The sequence below is a fragment of the Manis pentadactyla genome, chromosome 5 (assembly GCF_030020395.1).
Source record: "Manis pentadactyla isolate mManPen7 chromosome 5, mManPen7.hap1, whole genome shotgun sequence".
Lineage (NCBI taxonomy): Eukaryota > Metazoa > Chordata > Mammalia > Pholidota > Manidae > Manis > Manis pentadactyla.
Window position 1 is genome coordinate 164,041,430 of NC_080023.1, and position 16,217 is coordinate 164,057,646.

At 53.6% G+C, this 16,217-nt stretch overlaps 2 protein-coding genes across 8 annotated transcripts in view; one reads left to right on the forward strand and one right to left on the reverse strand.

The window, feature by feature from the left end:
* PKIG (cAMP-dependent protein kinase inhibitor gamma) overlaps window positions 1-7,048 on the forward strand; it is a 75,929-nt gene extending 68,881 nt beyond the window's left edge. For all 4 annotated transcript variants that reach the window (XM_036902196.2, XM_036902195.2, XM_036902194.2 and 1 more), the window contains exons 3-4: window positions 2,701-2,874; window positions 6,291-7,048. In XM_036902196.2, coding sequence (XP_036758091.1) covers window positions 2,724-2,874; window positions 6,291-6,370 — 231 coding nt within the window. In that variant the 5' untranslated portion in view covers window positions 2,701-2,723 and the 3' untranslated portion in view covers window positions 6,371-7,048. The remainder of the gene's footprint in view (window positions 1-2,700; window positions 2,875-6,290) is intronic.
* A 490-nt stretch (window positions 7,049-7,538) lies between these two features.
* ADA (adenosine deaminase) overlaps window positions 7,539-16,217 on the reverse strand; it is a 30,346-nt gene continuing 21,667 nt past the window's right edge. For 2 of the 4 annotated variants that reach the window (XM_036902189.2, XM_036902193.2), the window contains 9 exons: window positions 14,049-14,192; window positions 13,189-13,304; window positions 11,881-12,008; window positions 10,979-11,050; window positions 10,795-10,896; window positions 10,462-10,526; window positions 9,012-9,141; window positions 8,309-8,411; window positions 7,539-7,888 (listed from right to left, as the gene is read on the reverse strand). In XM_036902189.2, the coding sequence (XP_036758084.1) occupies window positions 7,827-7,888; window positions 8,309-8,411; window positions 9,012-9,141; window positions 10,462-10,526; window positions 10,795-10,896; window positions 10,979-11,050; window positions 11,881-12,008; window positions 13,189-13,304; window positions 14,049-14,192 (922 nt within the window). In that variant the 3' untranslated portion in view covers window positions 7,539-7,826. The remainder of the gene's footprint in view (window positions 7,889-8,308; window positions 8,412-9,011; window positions 9,142-10,461; window positions 10,527-10,794; window positions 10,897-10,978; window positions 11,051-11,880; window positions 12,009-13,188; window positions 13,305-14,048; window positions 14,193-16,217) is intronic. The other 2 variants (XM_036902190.2, XM_057503013.1) reach the window with 2 other exon arrangements.

Genomic DNA, 16,217 nt, shown 5'->3' on the forward strand with positions numbered 1-16,217 from the left:
ATGTGACCTTACCTGTTATTGTTAGAATTGTCATAATTGTTACTCTGTTACCTGTTACTGCGACAGGCCATTCCTGATCTGAAGCTCTGAGCGGTTCAGTTTCTCCAGAGGGCAGCGTGGGAGGAAATGTGTGACCTACGGAAGGAACCCCCTCTGGGACCTCAGAGAGTAGTTTTGTTTTGCTGAGGAGCCATGGCACTACCTAGGGCAACGGCTCTCAAGGCAACCAAGAAAAATAAGCTCGCCTGCCCTCTGCTGGAGCTTGGGGGGGTTGCTGTAGAATTCTGGCCCTGCCTGTATTTTACAGGTGGGCTGATGGAGGCCCAGAGATGGGTGGAATCTTGCCCAAGGTCCGGTTTGTAAAGCCAGGTTCATAACACAAGCTCATGTCTCTCATTGTCTTTCTACTGCAGGACACCTCCCAGACTCCCCTGTCTGATCTTTGAGTGCCCTCAGTCTATTCTTTAGGTATCTCTCCTGAGCCAGGTGTTGCGTGGAGATGTGGGTCCAGCCCCCTCCGCACACGCATGTACACCCCATTTACGGGGGCGCACCCTGGGCACTTCCTGGAGGGATCAGTTAGCATATGAAAGCATCACACAATAACTTGGGCTTATTAAAAACTTCTACCATTTCAAAAATACAGTCTTAAAAATGAAAGTTCCTCTTACTTCCAAAGAACCACTTGACAAGGTTTTTTCCTTTTATCTGCCATCTTTACCCACAGAAACTGGGTTTGGTTTTAAGTGGTGTTCTGCAGTCTACATTTTGGAATTACTAGTTTATCTCAGAGTCCTTGCTGTTTCAGGACAGGGCCAGCTGGTACATTCCTTTTGCATGAAAATATATATATACTTTGTAATTCATGTAATGCTTAGCCCGCTGATGCACGTGTGGGTGACTCTGTGCTTGCTCAGTAGCTTGCTATTACTGACATGTGCAGTAAACATGCTCACAGCATAGAGCACTGGCAGTTGCCCAAGTGTGTCTAGAACAGGGATTTGCTAGGCCTGCCTCAGCCAGGAGGCTCTACACTCCAGAGGTCAGGCCAGTGGCTCAGCCCACCCTCCCCACTTTCCACCTCAGGGTCTTTCAAGTGACCAGAGTCCATGTGGTGTGTGATTTGATTGCCTTCAAAAAATCATGGGTGCTCAATGAGAGGTACCCCTGTCTCCCTACAGATTAACATTTTTTATATACTAGCAATACCTGTTGTTGGCAAGGGTGCAAACGGATAGTTCGGACAGTCCAGCTGTTGATGGGAATATAAATAGGAACACCACTGAGTTTAAGGGTTTTTTCCTCTTTTGTCATTATAAATACCACTGTACGAATCTGGAAGGCAACTTGGAAATGTGTCAAACAATGTCTTAAAAATTACCTCACTCTTTCCTTTATCCCAGCAATTCCACTTGTAGGAGTATACTCTAAGGAAATAAGTCATAGTACACCCGAGTACACATGTACAGAAATCATCTAGAGGGAACCTCAATGATGCTCTAAGAGTATTTCAAAGAGTAGGATATAAAATACAATGTATATAGTATGATCCCTGAATTGTTTCTTTAAGTGTATGCGGCTTTTATGTGGTTCTCTGCTCTCTCTAGGTTGCATTAACCAGGACTGTTAACCATCTTTCCTCTCCTGGCTTCCCCGTCCCTCTTCTAAGCTCCACCCCGCTCCTTGGAGGGCTCACAGGCATTTCAGAGTTCACAAGGTCAAGAGAACCCCATCGTCACTGCGCCATCACTCCCCACCATCCCTCCTCTGCTGCTCCCCATCTCAGTAGGTCACACTTCTGTCCACCTACTTCCTCATGTCAGAAAGCTCACTTCCCATCAGTCAAACACCAGGTTGGATTGATTCGTCCTTCAGATCACATCTAGAATCCGTCTCACCACCCCCACCTTCTTCTCATGCCTTACCTGCAGCAGGAGTCCCCTCACCTGCCCCCTTCCAGACCCAGCTCCACCCAGATGCTGGAGTCATCTCTGAGAGGACAGATCTGATCACGACCTGGCTGGAATCTTTCAGGGACCAAGTCGCAGGTGTGATCTGGCCTCCGCCCAGCTCAGCGGCATCCTTGGTGTCACTGCCACTCTCCCACCGTAGCCCAGCCTGCAGCCCTCCCAGTCCCTGCATCCCACCCTGCCCTCCCGCCTCCCATGCTGCTCCCCAGTCTGTGATGCTCTTCCCCTCAACTCCTTGTCTAGCTAAGGCCTGTTCCTCCTTGAATCTCAGCTAAAATGTCACTTCCTGACCGCCAGCCTTGGTCAGGCTCTGGCAGGCATTGTGCCCCCTGCCTCCTCCCTGAGAGCTCTGAGCACGGGGGCAATCGCTTGGGCAATGGGAGGCCGCCTCCAGTAGACTGCAGGCTCCCTGAGGCAGGGGCCAGGCCAACTGGTTGCGCTCTATCTGCAGCTCTGAGCCAGGGCCTGGCAGTGTGACATCCACAAATAAGTATTTCTCAACAACTTCACTTAGAAAAAAGACAAGGGTGATTTTTTTAAATGTTGATGATTTCCTGGGTATGAAATCACAGTGGTGTATTTTGTTTTTTGTAGTTTTTTGTGCTTTGTCTCCAATGATCAAGGCAACAACTGTCATTTTGTCCAAAGACATCAGTGCTGGGGACCGGAGCTGAGTCCTCCCCGCAGGCTGCACCCAGACTCACCTCCGCCCCTGCTCCCGTCCCCACAGGCCTGAAGAGCAATGCGACCGGCATGATGGAAGTCGAGTCCTCCTACTCGGACTTCATTTCCTGTGACCGGACGGGCCGTCGGAACGCTGTCCCTGACATCCAGGGAGACTCTGAGGCTGTGAGCGTGAGGAAGCTGGCTGGAGACATGGGCGAGCTGGCCCTCGAGGGGTCAGGTCAGGACCCACGGGTCGGGTCGTTAGCACTCCTGCATGTGACAGACCCTCTTCTGGGCTCCAGGGTGCCCTCCTAGACTGCCCACTCTTTCAGGGAAGAAAATAAATTTAAGTCAGGCCCCCATTTCATGGTCAAGGGCAGTGTCCAGCCAGTCCCTAGATTGGAGGGAACCAGCATCTCAGGCCATGAGGGCTTTCTGGCCAGGCATCCTGGACTCTTCCCTCACAACCCCTCCCACCCCAGGTCCTTCCACAAGTCCCCTCTGTTCTCCAAGACACCTCCAGGTTCCTCCATGTCTCTCCCTCCCCACAGCCTGCCCTGGCCCCCTTCTCCACACGACAGCCAGCAGAATTCACTCAGAGTTGTCCTGGCCTCTCATGCCTCTGCCACAAAACCCCCCACGCACTCATCATGAGGCCAGACTGGGCACAGGCCTCCACTGCACGACCGTCATGGGGCCCTGCCCCGCCCCTCAGGTCCCACTGGAGGCAGCTCTCCCCCCAGCAAGCTGCCCTCCAGCCACATCTTTGGTCTGTGTGTGTCAGGGTGCAGGTCTGTCCCCTTCAGAGCCTTCTGTTTCCTCTGCTGGAACACCCCGCACCCAGCCCTCTGGCTACTGCCTCCTCCCCCTCAGGCTGGAGCTCCTACCAGGCACTTCGAGGGGCCTTGCCTGACAGCTAAATGGCCATGTGACCCTCGGCACACCCTGCTGAGGTCTCAAACACAGGAGCTCCAGGAGAGCAGGGGCCCCCTGCAGTGTACCAACGGGTGCTTGGAAGCCACAGGCTGAAAGACGAGTGGAGGAACTAGCCCCCACCACCCTGCACATTGCCTGGGACACCCCTCATTCCTCCCTGTATCCTTCCCAGGGATGCCACTTAGCCCGTTCTCCTGGTCAGCCCTGGGACCTTCTTCTGGGGGGTTCCATGACCCCCCTGCACTGGCTAGGGCCCTCTCCTCTCTGTCCCCACAGCGCCAGAGAGACTGCATCTGTGTGACATCGCTTCCCACAGCAATGTACATCTGTGTGTGTCCCCAGTGAGCTGTCCTGGGAGGGCTGCAGCCCTCTTTCCCTGTGCAGACCCCTGTCTAGAGCCCTAGGCCCTAACTGAGCAAAAGTGACCTAGGAATACGTAACAGAGACTTTACGGGAGTATGGACACACGGGTCCAAAGAAGTTGAGCTGCTTGCTCAGGGTCATCGGGAAGTTAACAGAGAATGAGAATCTGGCTGCCCAGTGCCTGACCCAAAGAGCCACCCCCCACACCCCTTCCCTGTTCTTGTGGTCAGCCTCCCTGGCTGTGTGGCCCAAAGTCCTCACTGGCACGAGCCTCCAGTCTCGCCCCGCCCACCTCGGCTCTGTCTTCCTCCCCTGGCGCCCTGGACCCAGCTGGAGGAGGGCACCTCAGCCCCTCCTCACTCTCGGAGGCCAGACTGCTCAGCTGCAAAGCCGGCTGTGAGCACAGCCCCGCTCTCAGGCAGCGGGAGGTGCTCCTCCGGCCACCCCCACTGTCCCACCTGGCACGTGCCCCTCCTCCAGGCTGCGGCCTCTCCCGCACAGGCTGTGCCTCAGGCACGTGATAGAGGTGCCTAGGCAAGGGCTGTTCACTGACTGACTGACCAGCATGCCCAGCTACCGTGCTGAGCTCTGTATTCTTACCCTCAGTTCCAGGAAACTGGTTTGTTTCCCTCTGCCTCAGCAGCTGTAGTTGGAACCAGGCCCTTCTGGTACCGGGTTCCCGATTCAGAATCTCTGAAGTGTCTAGGTCCTCTGGATGCATGACCTTTGCCTGCCAGGGTAACTGACATTGAAAAAGGGGACCTTAGGAGGGAACAGCATTCACTGCAAGGAAGTGAGGCACTCGTGATACAGTCCAGCCTGGCTGAGGAACCTTCTAGTGGGCCCCGTAGTGAGCAGGTCAATCCAGCAGACTTAGTGAGTGAGTACAGATACAGAGAGACTGATACACAGCCAGGGCGAAGGGGGAGCCCCGGGCTCAGCCCATCCTGAAGGCCTGGGCCTGTTTGCTGACACTCCCTAAGCATGTCATGTGCAAAACTTTGTCTTCCCTGTCGTTCCTTACATGGGCAGCACACACGTTTCCTCCCTTTGCCTAATGAGAGAGAAACAACAGGCAAGACAAGAAGTGTAGACACTGCCCCACAGTGTGTGACCAGGAACCATTTCAAATTATACTCTGAAACTGGCCCCAGAGGAGCTGGTTGCTCAAGAACCTTCTCCTGGGGCCAAGAGAGCTGGGACTGGCACAGAAGGACCATTCCCACTGGCTGAGGCATTCCCCTGGGCCAGATGACCACATCTGGGCCTGCACCTCCCTGGCACACAGGCAGAGGGTCACCATCCATGGTTATAACTCGAGAAGTAGAGGCACGGGGTAAATAAATTACCCAAGGTCTCACAGTGAGGAAATGGTAGAACAGAGGTGATTGGGAATCTGACACCAATGTTCCTGCTTGCCAGGGCAGGAGGCTCAGAGCCAAAAAAGGGTACCAGATTTGCCTGAAGTGCAGTCTAGTTTGTCAGGCTTCTGGAGGTCTAGAAGGATTCTCTGGGACCAAGCCTTTGCTACAGGCACCACCCCAGGACAGGAGATAACCTTGGGGGCCAGTGTTGGCAAGGGGAGAGCCAGACATCCAAGTTCTGCCTGCACCACTCATTACTGCCAACGCCCACTTCCCAGACTGCTGCCAGGGCAGCCAGAGGCAGTGTCCACAATCACCGGCCTCAGGGACCCGGGAGAATGCTGCTTTATGCCAGGAGTGAGATTCACTGGAAAGGACACTGGCTTTCTCCACCCCCTGCTCTCAGGCTAATCAGTTCACCTCTCTGAGCCTCGGTTTTTCTCATCCGCAACATGACCCTCATCACGCCTCCAGGCTGCCGTGTGGATTGTGTGGGTTCCCCTTAGTCGGGTGAAGGGCTTAGCCCACAGATGCAGAGAGAGGCCACATAGGGAAGTGTGGCTCGTCTGGGGAAGATGCTGCCGCAGGCTCCCCGCCAACCCCTGATGCAGGCCACCTCTGCCACTCCCCTGAGCTGGCCTAGATCAATGCCCTTCTCGGTCTTACAAGAGCCACCTTTTCACCTGAGCCCCTGTTCTATGCGGGGCCTTCCCACTTGCCCTCTCCTTCTGGAGAACCTGCACGGATATCCTGGCCCTCAACAGCCCTGTGCCTGACGCTTTCAGCATCCATTCAGGATGCTGGCCTTTAGATGATTTTGATTATACTAGTACCACCACATGCATTTTCTTTGTAAGCAGAGAGTAGGCCAAAATTACCCTCCGGCCACCACCACCGCAATCTAGCTCCCGTCCTGCAGCCCAGGGCTCACCCACTGCTCCTCCGCTGGGCCCTGCCTCTGTGTGCATGCTCCTGTCCCTCTCCTCTCCAGAAGCGCAGGCTGAGGCGGGCCCCTCTGACAAGGAAGCTGGCAACCCGCCGGAGAGCAGCGCTGGGACCACCTCGTCTTGAGTCTGTCCTCGCCCAGGGAGGCTCGAAGAGAGACCGGCTGTCCCCACCTGGACAGGGGGCCCTGGCACAGGCCCAGCAGCCTCTTCTCGGAGCCTTTGTCACAGGCAAGCCAGGCCAGAGTGAAAAGACACCCCCAGGGGCCACCATGGCCCCTGCCCTGGGAAAGCCCTCTGCCCACATCCACAGGCTCCACGCTCCCACCTCCTCACCACGCCCACGTACACTCTCAAGACACTGTAACCACAGGATGGTGTTTATCCAGTGGGCACCGGGACTCAGGGGCTGGGCCCTGCACCCCTGGGTGAGCCGCCCACCCAGCCACCTTCCTCTCACTGGCAGCCTGGGTGGGGACCAGGTCCCAGCTCTGCCCCTTCTCCAGCCCCAACCTTCTGGGTCAGAACCTTCATATCCCTTTTTTAAAAAACACTTTTAAACTTTGTAAAAAACTTCATACCTTTTTTCAGCAGAGAGAGGGAGGGAGCTGACCTTTTATTCTGGAAGCAACTGTCCACTAACCTCTTTGACCATCTATGCAGCTCTGAGGTTCCCTCATGGGCCTTCACAGATCCAGTTTTAGGGAAGGGATTTTGTGCTCCAAACTATCTGATCAACTCTTACCCCTTTCTGTCAAGAGAAGTGACACCTAGGACCCAGAAAATAAAATGCTGATGATTTGTGTGACTGGTTTAAGATGATTTCTCCTTTAAACAGCAAAAGCAGGGGATGGGCCTTGTTCCCCCAAGTCCACAAGTAGCTGGGATCTATCACCGCCCAGGCTTCCATGGCACGAAGTACCTGAGACGATGCTGGTGTCGGCAAAGGCCGGCACCACCCCTTGGCCTAGTGTCTGAGGCATCTTCTTCCATCTCACCCCATCACTCCACGCCACACCTTCCGGAGCCTGAAAGGGAGGTCTTTTCTCTAACACCCAAAGTAGGAGGGGGCTAAGACTTCAGGGGTCACTTAAGCAGATAACACTTCAAGAGAAGGCTTGCTTCTTCTGGGGAGCAGGCCACTGGGAGCTCTGACTTCCCATTCAGTCCCCTCCAGACTCTTGGGGCCCTGCTGCTAGCTAGCAGGCTGCCTGAGCCTGGGTGCCCCAGAGGCCCCTGCTGCTCTCACACCACACACGTTAGCCCTCCTAAGACCACAGCACCACACCCATGTGCCGCATGATACCAGCCCTTAGCTTCTTTATTGAGCACCAGATTTTCAGCACAAGTCACAATAGGAGGAGGGTTTCAGATTCATTCAGGCCCTGGCACATAATCAGGAGAGATCTGGCCATGCCAAGGTATATGTGAGTGTAGAAACAGGCACAGAGGCTTCAAGAGTGTCAGTTGCTGACTATGGAAATCATAGCCTTCCTGGAAGGAGAGAGTGTTGCTTGACCCCATGGAGTTGTGAAGACTCCATCCACAGGATGAGGGCTCGGAGAGAGGCGACTGTGATGTCTTCAGGGGTGCTGCCCTGTTTGCCAGGTCACAGAAGCAGAATGATTAGGCACCTTGTAGTAGCCTGGACATAAAGCACAGAACATCAGAGCCAGAGAGGAACCCCTTCCTACAGATGGGGAGACTAAGGCTCAGAGCAAGGGGGTGCTTCTCTATGGCCCATAGGAAAGAAGGAGCAGAACAGAGCTAGGACCTGGGCCTAACTCCTGCCCTTGACTGAGCAGCAATGGAGATGCCCAGCGTTGCCAAGACCTTTGGGACTGGGCTTCAGGAAGGCCCCCCCACTGTCAGACCAGCCTCAAAGACAGCATTATACAGAAAGTAAGCTGACTCAGTGAGAGGCTGCCACCCGCCAGAGCCCTGTAACCCCCCATCCTTGGCATTGCCCAAGATAGGAAAGGAGGGCATCTGGCTGCAAGTCCAGCAGAAAGCCAGGCTGAAGCCAGGGCAGGGCAACAGCCCAAAGGCTCAGACAGGGACATACCTGCAGAGGCTGAAGGTGGCATCCCATAGGCTTTATAGAGCAGATCAAGAAGCTGCTGCTTCTCATCTTCTGGGAGGAAACTGGACTTTGCTGCATTGATGTTCTAGAAGAGCCAGCATAGCAGAAACATGAAGCCAGAGAGCATGGAAGGGAGCCCTCAGCCAGCTAGTGACAGGTCATCCTCTTCACTGAGAGTGGGCAATTAATGAAGCCCAGGCGGGGAGGGCTTGTTCGAGGTCCCAGAGCAGCAAGTGCCGGAGCAGAAGCCTTGAGGTTCTGTGTTCATAAAGTGGCACTAAATGATTTAGAGATGTGAGAAGGGTGTTGGAGAAACCTTTGACAGGGTGGGATGTGTGGGGCCAGAGAGATACTCCTTCAGGGACAGACTTGGGATATCATAACCCCTAAAGTCAAGGGAATCTATGAATAGCCTGAAAAGTACAAAATTTTCTAGCTGAGCACACTTTTCTGGGGAGAGGATCGACATCTTTCACCAGATTCTTTGAGGGTGCCCAACCCAAGCAGAGGGGAAAAGCTGGTCTTAGGTCAGCCAAAGATGTCTTCCGTGCGGAATGCCCCTACCTGTAGGCCTGGCTTGGCTCGGCCTCCTGGGGCAAACTCACTCCTCACCCCTCGAGGTGACGACCTGCAGGCCTCACCCTCAGGGCCTGCATCGAAGTCACCAGGGCTCACACCCACTCACCAGTCTCTTAAACTCCTCTTCAGTAAAGCCCATGTTCTGTTTGGTCATCTGGTAGTCAGTGTCCAGAGTGGACTTGAAGATGAGTGGGTCATCTGTGTTGAGCGAGTAGTTAGCCTGGTCGTTTTTGAACCTGGATACGGGGAAGCAGGAGAGAAGAGCCGTCTTTTATTTTTCACTCTTCTGTGAAGTCGTGGCATGTTGACTTCTGCCCTCCCTGGAACCTTGCTGCGCCCTCAGACAGACTTGGAAGATCTTGTAGAGAAGGCAACACACTTGGAGAACTGAGGCGACTGTTCAAGGCAACTCGAGACTCAAACGCATCTAACCAGGTCAGAGCTGGGCAAAGGCAGAGAGGAGCCGCTAGACTGGGGGCCGAGGGAGGCCAAAACAGCAACCCCCGACTCCAGGTACCACCCTCTCGAGCCTTCCCTTCACAGCCAGCATCCTGGGAGAGCTGTGGGCTCTGACTCTTCAAGCATGTCATGGAAAATGGTCGTGGCACACAATCCGTGACCACCGTCTTATTAAGTCCAGCGAACTTTTCATGGCTCTTGCCTCGCTCAACCTGTGTAGCAGAATTCTACAGTGCTTACCGTTCTTGGAACCCTTGGCCTCCACTTCTTGGGTACCTTACTTGCAGCTTTCCTACCTCTTCTGCCTGCCCCTTATATGTCACTGTCCTTTTGGATTCTCTCCTAGGCCTTCTTGCTCCACTGTCTCCTGAGGCCATCACTTCTTCAGCCACCATGTCTGTATATATGACTCTTGAATCTTTCTCCAGCCGACAGGCTCTTAAACCCATGTGCCTCCAAGAACCTTCACTTGGTCACCCACAGCTACTGCACGTGACATTCCAGAAGCAGGCGCAGGACCCCCCGGCCCTTGTTTTGTTGTTGGAACATCAGAGCCCAAACTCCTCTTCTCAGAAGCTTGGCAGATAGACCAGTGCTGGCCTGACTGAAATTACCCCAAGTTCTTGCTGGCCTTATCCTGTGTCAGGGAAAAGTGGCTTTGCCCTCCTGAGGCCATTTCCAGGGTGAAGGTGGGAGAGACCCTCCAGGGAAGGGCTTCATGATGGTGCTCAGAGGAATGCCCAGAGGTTCCCAGAGCAGCGACGACCGAGCAGGAGGGACTCATCTTCCCGATGCCTGCCTCGGAGGCAGAGTCCAGAATGTGGAAGTCTCCCCTGGGTTAGCAGGCCATCCTGCCGCACTTGAATGAGGGCCTCCAGTTCTGCTCGTTAGTAGCTGGGTGGCCTCCGTCGAGTCACAGCACGTGGGATCTTTGGATTCCTCCTTTGTAAGAGGACAGTAACGCCTGCTTCCCAAGGATTTGAAAGAGTTTGTACCTAGAGACCCAGGACAGGCTGGTGCCCAATGCCTGTGTTTCCTGCCCACCCTTGGCTTTCCTAGTACAAAACTGAATGGGATGCAGGGGCCCCAGGCCTCACCGGATGACCGCGTGCTCCGTGCCAGGCTTCCAGGCACCTGTGAGGTAGCTGGACCAGGGGCAGACCTGGAAGAGCAGGTGTATGGCTGGCATGGACCCTCCAACCATGCTGATGCCCCCCACCCTGGGCCTGGAGCCCCTACTCTGGCACCATTCTTGCCATGGGCAGGCTGGCCTCCTTGCTACAAAACCCCATGACCTCCTCAATCCTGGCCTTCCCTCCGTACCAGCTCTAATGCCCACTGCCCAGCCTGCCAACAGCTTGCCCTGCTCTTTCAGCTCCTGGGACCCTCCCGTTGTCCACCCCTCTGTCCTCCCAGTCCCTGGCCCTCACCTCGAAGTGCATGTTTTCTCTCCGCAGCCTGTTGTAAAGGGCGTCGTCCTCCAGGGTGTGGTAGCCGTGGCCCACCCTCTCCGTCCTGAGTATGTCCACAGCCTGCAGAGAAGCCCAGTGGAGCCCAGTACAGAGTGGAGAAGAAGTCGGGAGAAGGGCCCCACGGCCAGCCCGGCCTCCTCACCTCTCTCACCACCTCCGCCGAGCCAACCTCCCCAGCGTGGACAGTGCGGTGAACGCCACTCCTCACAGCTTCCTGAAAGGGCCAGAGCCAGATCACGGGTGGCCCGGGGGAGGCCCCTGGCAGGCCTGCCTTTACACTACACTTTGTCTGAGTTTTGGCCAGTCTGAACCATGCGCCCAGGCTGGCCTGCTTCAAGATGGGCAAGTCTGGTCTATTTTTTAAATCACGATTTAAGTGGTAGCTATTATTTATCAGACAGGTATAGGTCAGTCACTGCATGAAATGGTTTGATACATTACCTAGTAGTCACAAAAATTATAATACCTGTTTTGTGGTGGTGGGGGTGGGGGGAGACTGAGATTCAGGCAAGTTAAGTAACATAAGCGAGGTCAAAAAGGTAGTAGGGAACCGAACTCTGACCGCATCAGTGAGACTCCAGAGCCCCCACTCTAACCCCAGCTTCATCCACAGGGAGTATGTCATGAGGCTCCGAGATGTCTGTGCTAATCAGCCATCCCAGCAGATGAAACGGGCCCAGAGGAGGGAGTCATACCCAAAGTTACCAAGTCCTAGGCAAACCCAAGCTCAAACAGGCCTCGCGGCACCAAGGAGGGTTTCCCTGTGCTCTGGTGTTCAGAGAGGAAGGGAGACAAAGGGCGGGGTGGGCGAAGCTTCCAACGGCAGCCTGAACCTGGGCCCTCGCGCATCATGTAGAGAATAGATTTCTGTTTCAAACAATTAAAAACAAAAATTCCCAATTTCTAGAGCCCCTGACCCATCTAAGGCACACTTGGGAACCCAGGAGGCCTCACGCTCCCCAGCCTGCAACTTCTGCCTACTGCAGGTGGAGACACGCTCCTCCCCCAGCTCACCGGTGCCAGCTGCTGCCCTGCAGGACTCACCTCGTAGGCCTTCACATGTCCCGGGAAAAGGCTGCTTCCCTGGATGGTCTCATCTCCAGCCAGGTCGACAGCCACCACAGTCTGCTGCCCGTACTTCTTACACAGCTCTACCATCTCGAGGGACCAGTCTGCAGGCAAAATGCCCACCGGGCCTCTCAGCAGCACCCAGGAGAGAGACTCCTCCAGCACCCCCGCTTGCATCCCACCCTGCTTGCCCCATCCAACCTGAGGCTAGTGTAAAACACAGAGCCCCAGTCTCGTCTTCAAATCCTGGCAGCCCTTGCCTAACCACACGGCGCTCAGCCAGCTGCTCCACGCAGGGCCCGCTGCCGCTCCCCTCAGAGGGCACACCGTCACCTACTGCACAGGTCGTGGCTTTGCCAAGGCCTGTGTGTAAAGCACCGAGGACAGGGCCTGGGCTCAGTTAATGACAAACCTCTGTTCTCTCACTTGATCCCCATACAAACCTCAAGGTGGGCTTAGCAGATGAGGAGATAGAGGCCCACACAAGTTAACATTTAAGCCCAAAATATCACTGCCACTAGTATTACTAAACGTACTACTAACACACTCTACTCTTAACCAATGAAATCATCATGAAAGGTCTAAAAAAGAGGCAATCACAGGCTCTGGCACAAGAAGACCCTGGGCTCAGATCTGGACTTTGTGCCTTCCTGACTGAGGACTAAGAGAATTTGCCCTTCTCTGCCTCAGTTTCCTCATCTTCAAATGGGGGAAAACAAGCCCACCTCACAGGCTGCTGCAAGATTAGAGAATATACAAGTCACTCCTCACAGGTTGGCGTAAGCCTCTGCTTTGCTTCTCACCACCCCTTGGAGTGGAGAAAGGATGTATGATCACCACATGTGGCACTGCGGACCTAAGGTCCACAGAGTGGGGCTCCACACCGTGGAGACTCAAGCCCTGAAGATTTTATCAGTGTCAGTCACAAGGGAGTCTCCTCAAAAGTCCCGGAAATCAGACCTTATTCACTGGTTCTGTGGCCTCGACAGGAAGAGGCCTGGCCCGCAGAGCCTCAAGAGAAGACCAAGGGCTGATCAGAGCCTGGCCTAGATTTTTTTCTATTATTCAGGCTCCTCTGGTTTGGAGCTTCCTGCAGAAAAGTCTCTGTTGCCACAGAAAGTTCTGAGCCTATTCAGGAGGGCTCTGGTGGCTTCAGGAAGCCCCAAGGTCCTGCTGAGGGGCTCACAGGTTACCTGGGGAGACCAGGTACAGGCCCAGTGCCAGGCCAGGAGGGTGGGGCCAGCATCAGTTGAGCAGCCCGGGGCGGGCTGGGGTGATACTCACTGGGCTGGTGGCGCATGCAGCACAGGATGGACCGCACCTTTGACCCAAAGTCCCGTTCTCCCTCCTGCAGGCCCTGGCCCACCAGGTCCACTACCTCATCCGGGGTGAGGTCCCCTCTGTGTGGGGAAAGGAATAGGGATAGGTCTGAGATGAAGGAAGGTCTAAAGGACAAGATGAGGGAAGGGGAAGGGATACAGGTGGGGTCCTACAGCAGGGGAGGCAGAAAAGGGAGGGAGGGGAGAAAGGAAGGAGCAAAGCCCCCTCTCCCACAAGCCCATGCCTCTGAGGGAGCCTGCCCCAAACCCAGCACAGCCCTGTCCAGCTTCCTTAAGCTGCCTGGGCACTGCCCCTGAAGAGAAGTGATGGGTGCAGGGCGGGGAAGGAGGTGGCCACTGTCAGTCCCCCCCACCGGGATGGAAAGCACTAGCAGGCATATCTGGTCTCCTTCCCACTTGTTCACGTGTACCTGAGTCATGGCTAGAGGGGGGCAAGGTGGTCGGGTGACACCACTAAGAGATCCCTTAGGTCCAGGCAGAGGGGCAGGAATGGGCCAGACTCACGTCAGTTACAGCGTTACAACAGGACCCCTAGAAGTCACTGGATAAGCGGGCTAATGTTCCCAGGCTATGGTTTTGTGTCCAGAACTAGGAGTGGCAGGGCACTACTTTGGGCACTTTTGCCCAAAGTAAAAACATAAGCCCAGGTGAGAGATGGAAACCACATCTCTTATCAGGGTTAAGCCATCTTTTTGAGGCCAGGGGCAAGATCAAAGTTGTGCTTGGGTCGGGGCCTCCCTGCAGCCTGCCCTTCGGGTCTCAGGTTTGAGCACCCCACCACAGCCCCTCCAGGCAGTCACTCACTCAGCCTGGTTCCAGGGGATCGGCTCCACTTTAGAGTTGGCCAGCAGGTGTGGGCAGTAACGCACCTCCACATACACCACGCCCTCCTTGGCCTTCATCTCGACAAACTCATAAGCAATCCTTTTGATGGCCTCTCGGGAACCCCTGGGAAGGAAGAGAGGGGTTGGGACAACCTTCCCCAAGTTCCTTGGAAGCTCAAGGAGCAACAGGGCTGTCCCCAGCCCCTTGTAGATCAAACCCGCTTATGACCCCCAGTCCCTCATCCGGCAGCCCTGTGCCCTGGGTGTCTGCAGGAGGAGATCCCAGAATCACTGCAAGTCTCTCAGCTCTACTTCCAAACAGTATGCCAATTCTCGCACCCTTCACCCTGGTTCTAACCACCTCTTCTTGCTACTGGCCTGTCTCCTGCACAAGAGCTAGAACACTCTTAAAAGTGTCATCCAAAGCACATTGTTCCTCCATTCTGAACCTTAATGGTTTCCCACCACATAGAATGAAATTTCAACCCTGTGGCCCAGCCCATAGGGCCTGGTAATCTGGCTTCTGCCAATGGTCCCAGCACCTTCCTTCTCACTCATTCCGTGAAGCCACCAAAACCTTCTTTCTGTTCAAGGAGCAGTCAAGCTTGTTCCCATAGCAGGACTTTACTGTTTGTAGCTCCCCCGGCCTGCAGGCTCTTCCCCTGGATCATCTTATGCTCCCTCCTGCCCTTCAGATCCTGGCTGCAGCCTCACTTCCTCAGACAGCCTTCCCCTGACCACCTGATTGTAAAACACCATTCTCCATCCCCACCCTGGGCTCTCCACGGTGCTTATCACCACCCAACGTTATTTATAGTTTCTTCACTGACAATGTTCATCTCCCCTACTAGAATGTAGCCTCCACAGACAAGGACCCGTCCATCTGTCAAGGCTATGATCTCTCAGTCAGGGACAGAACCTGGGACATGCTGGCCACTCAGATATTTGTTGAGTGATGGATGAAGTCCAGTAGGGAAGGGAAATAAGAGAAAAGGACACACACGGGCAACAGAAGCAAAAAAAAAACCAGAGAAGTGGGATTGCATCAAAGTAAAAAGTACACAGCAAAGGAAACCATCAACAGAGTGTATCTGACAAGAGGCTAATATCCAAAATATATAAGTAACTCCTACCACCCGACAGCAAACAACAAGCAAAAAAAAGAAACCTGATTTTAGAATAGGTGAAAGATCTGAGTAGACATTTCTCGAAAGACACACAAATGGCCAACAGGTACATGGGAAGATGCTCAATATCGCTGATCATACCACATCAACAGAAAGGACAAAAATCACATGATCATCTCTATAGATGGTGAAAAAGCATTCAACAAAATTCAAAATCCACTCATGACAAAAACTCTCAGCAAAATAGATACAGAGAGAAAATACCTCCATATAATAAAGGCCATATATGACAAACCCACAGCCAACACCATATGTAACAGTGAAAGGCTGAAAGCTTTTCCTCTAATATCGGGAACAGGACAAGGATGCCCACTCTCCCCACTTTTACTCAATATAGTACTGGAGGTCCTAGCCATGGCAATCAGACAACACAAAGAAATAAATGACATCCAGGTTGGTAAGGAAGAAGTCAAACTGTCACTGTTTGCAGATGACATATTGTACATAAAAACCCTTAAGAATCCACCCCAAAACTGCTAGAACTAATAACTGAATTCAGCAAAGTTGCAGAATACAAAATCAATACACATAAATCTGTTGCATTCCTATATACTAATGATGAACTAGCAGAAAGAGAAATCAGGAAAACAATTCCATTCACAATTGCATAAAAAAGAATAAAATATCTAGGAATAAACTTAACCAAGGAGGTGAAAGAACTATACTCGGAAAACTACAAGACACTCATGAGAGAAATTAAAGAAGACACCAATAAATGGAAATACATCCCATGCTCATGGATAGGAAGAATTAATATTGTCAAAATGGCCATCCCGCCCAAAGTAATTTAGAGATTCAATGCACTCCCTATCAAAATACCAACAGCATTCTTCAACGAACTAGAACTAATTCTAAAATTCATATGGAACCACAAAAGACCCCGAATAGCAAAAGCAATCCTGAGAAGGAACAATAAAGCTAAGGGGATTATGCTCCCCAACTTCAAACTCTACTACAAAGCC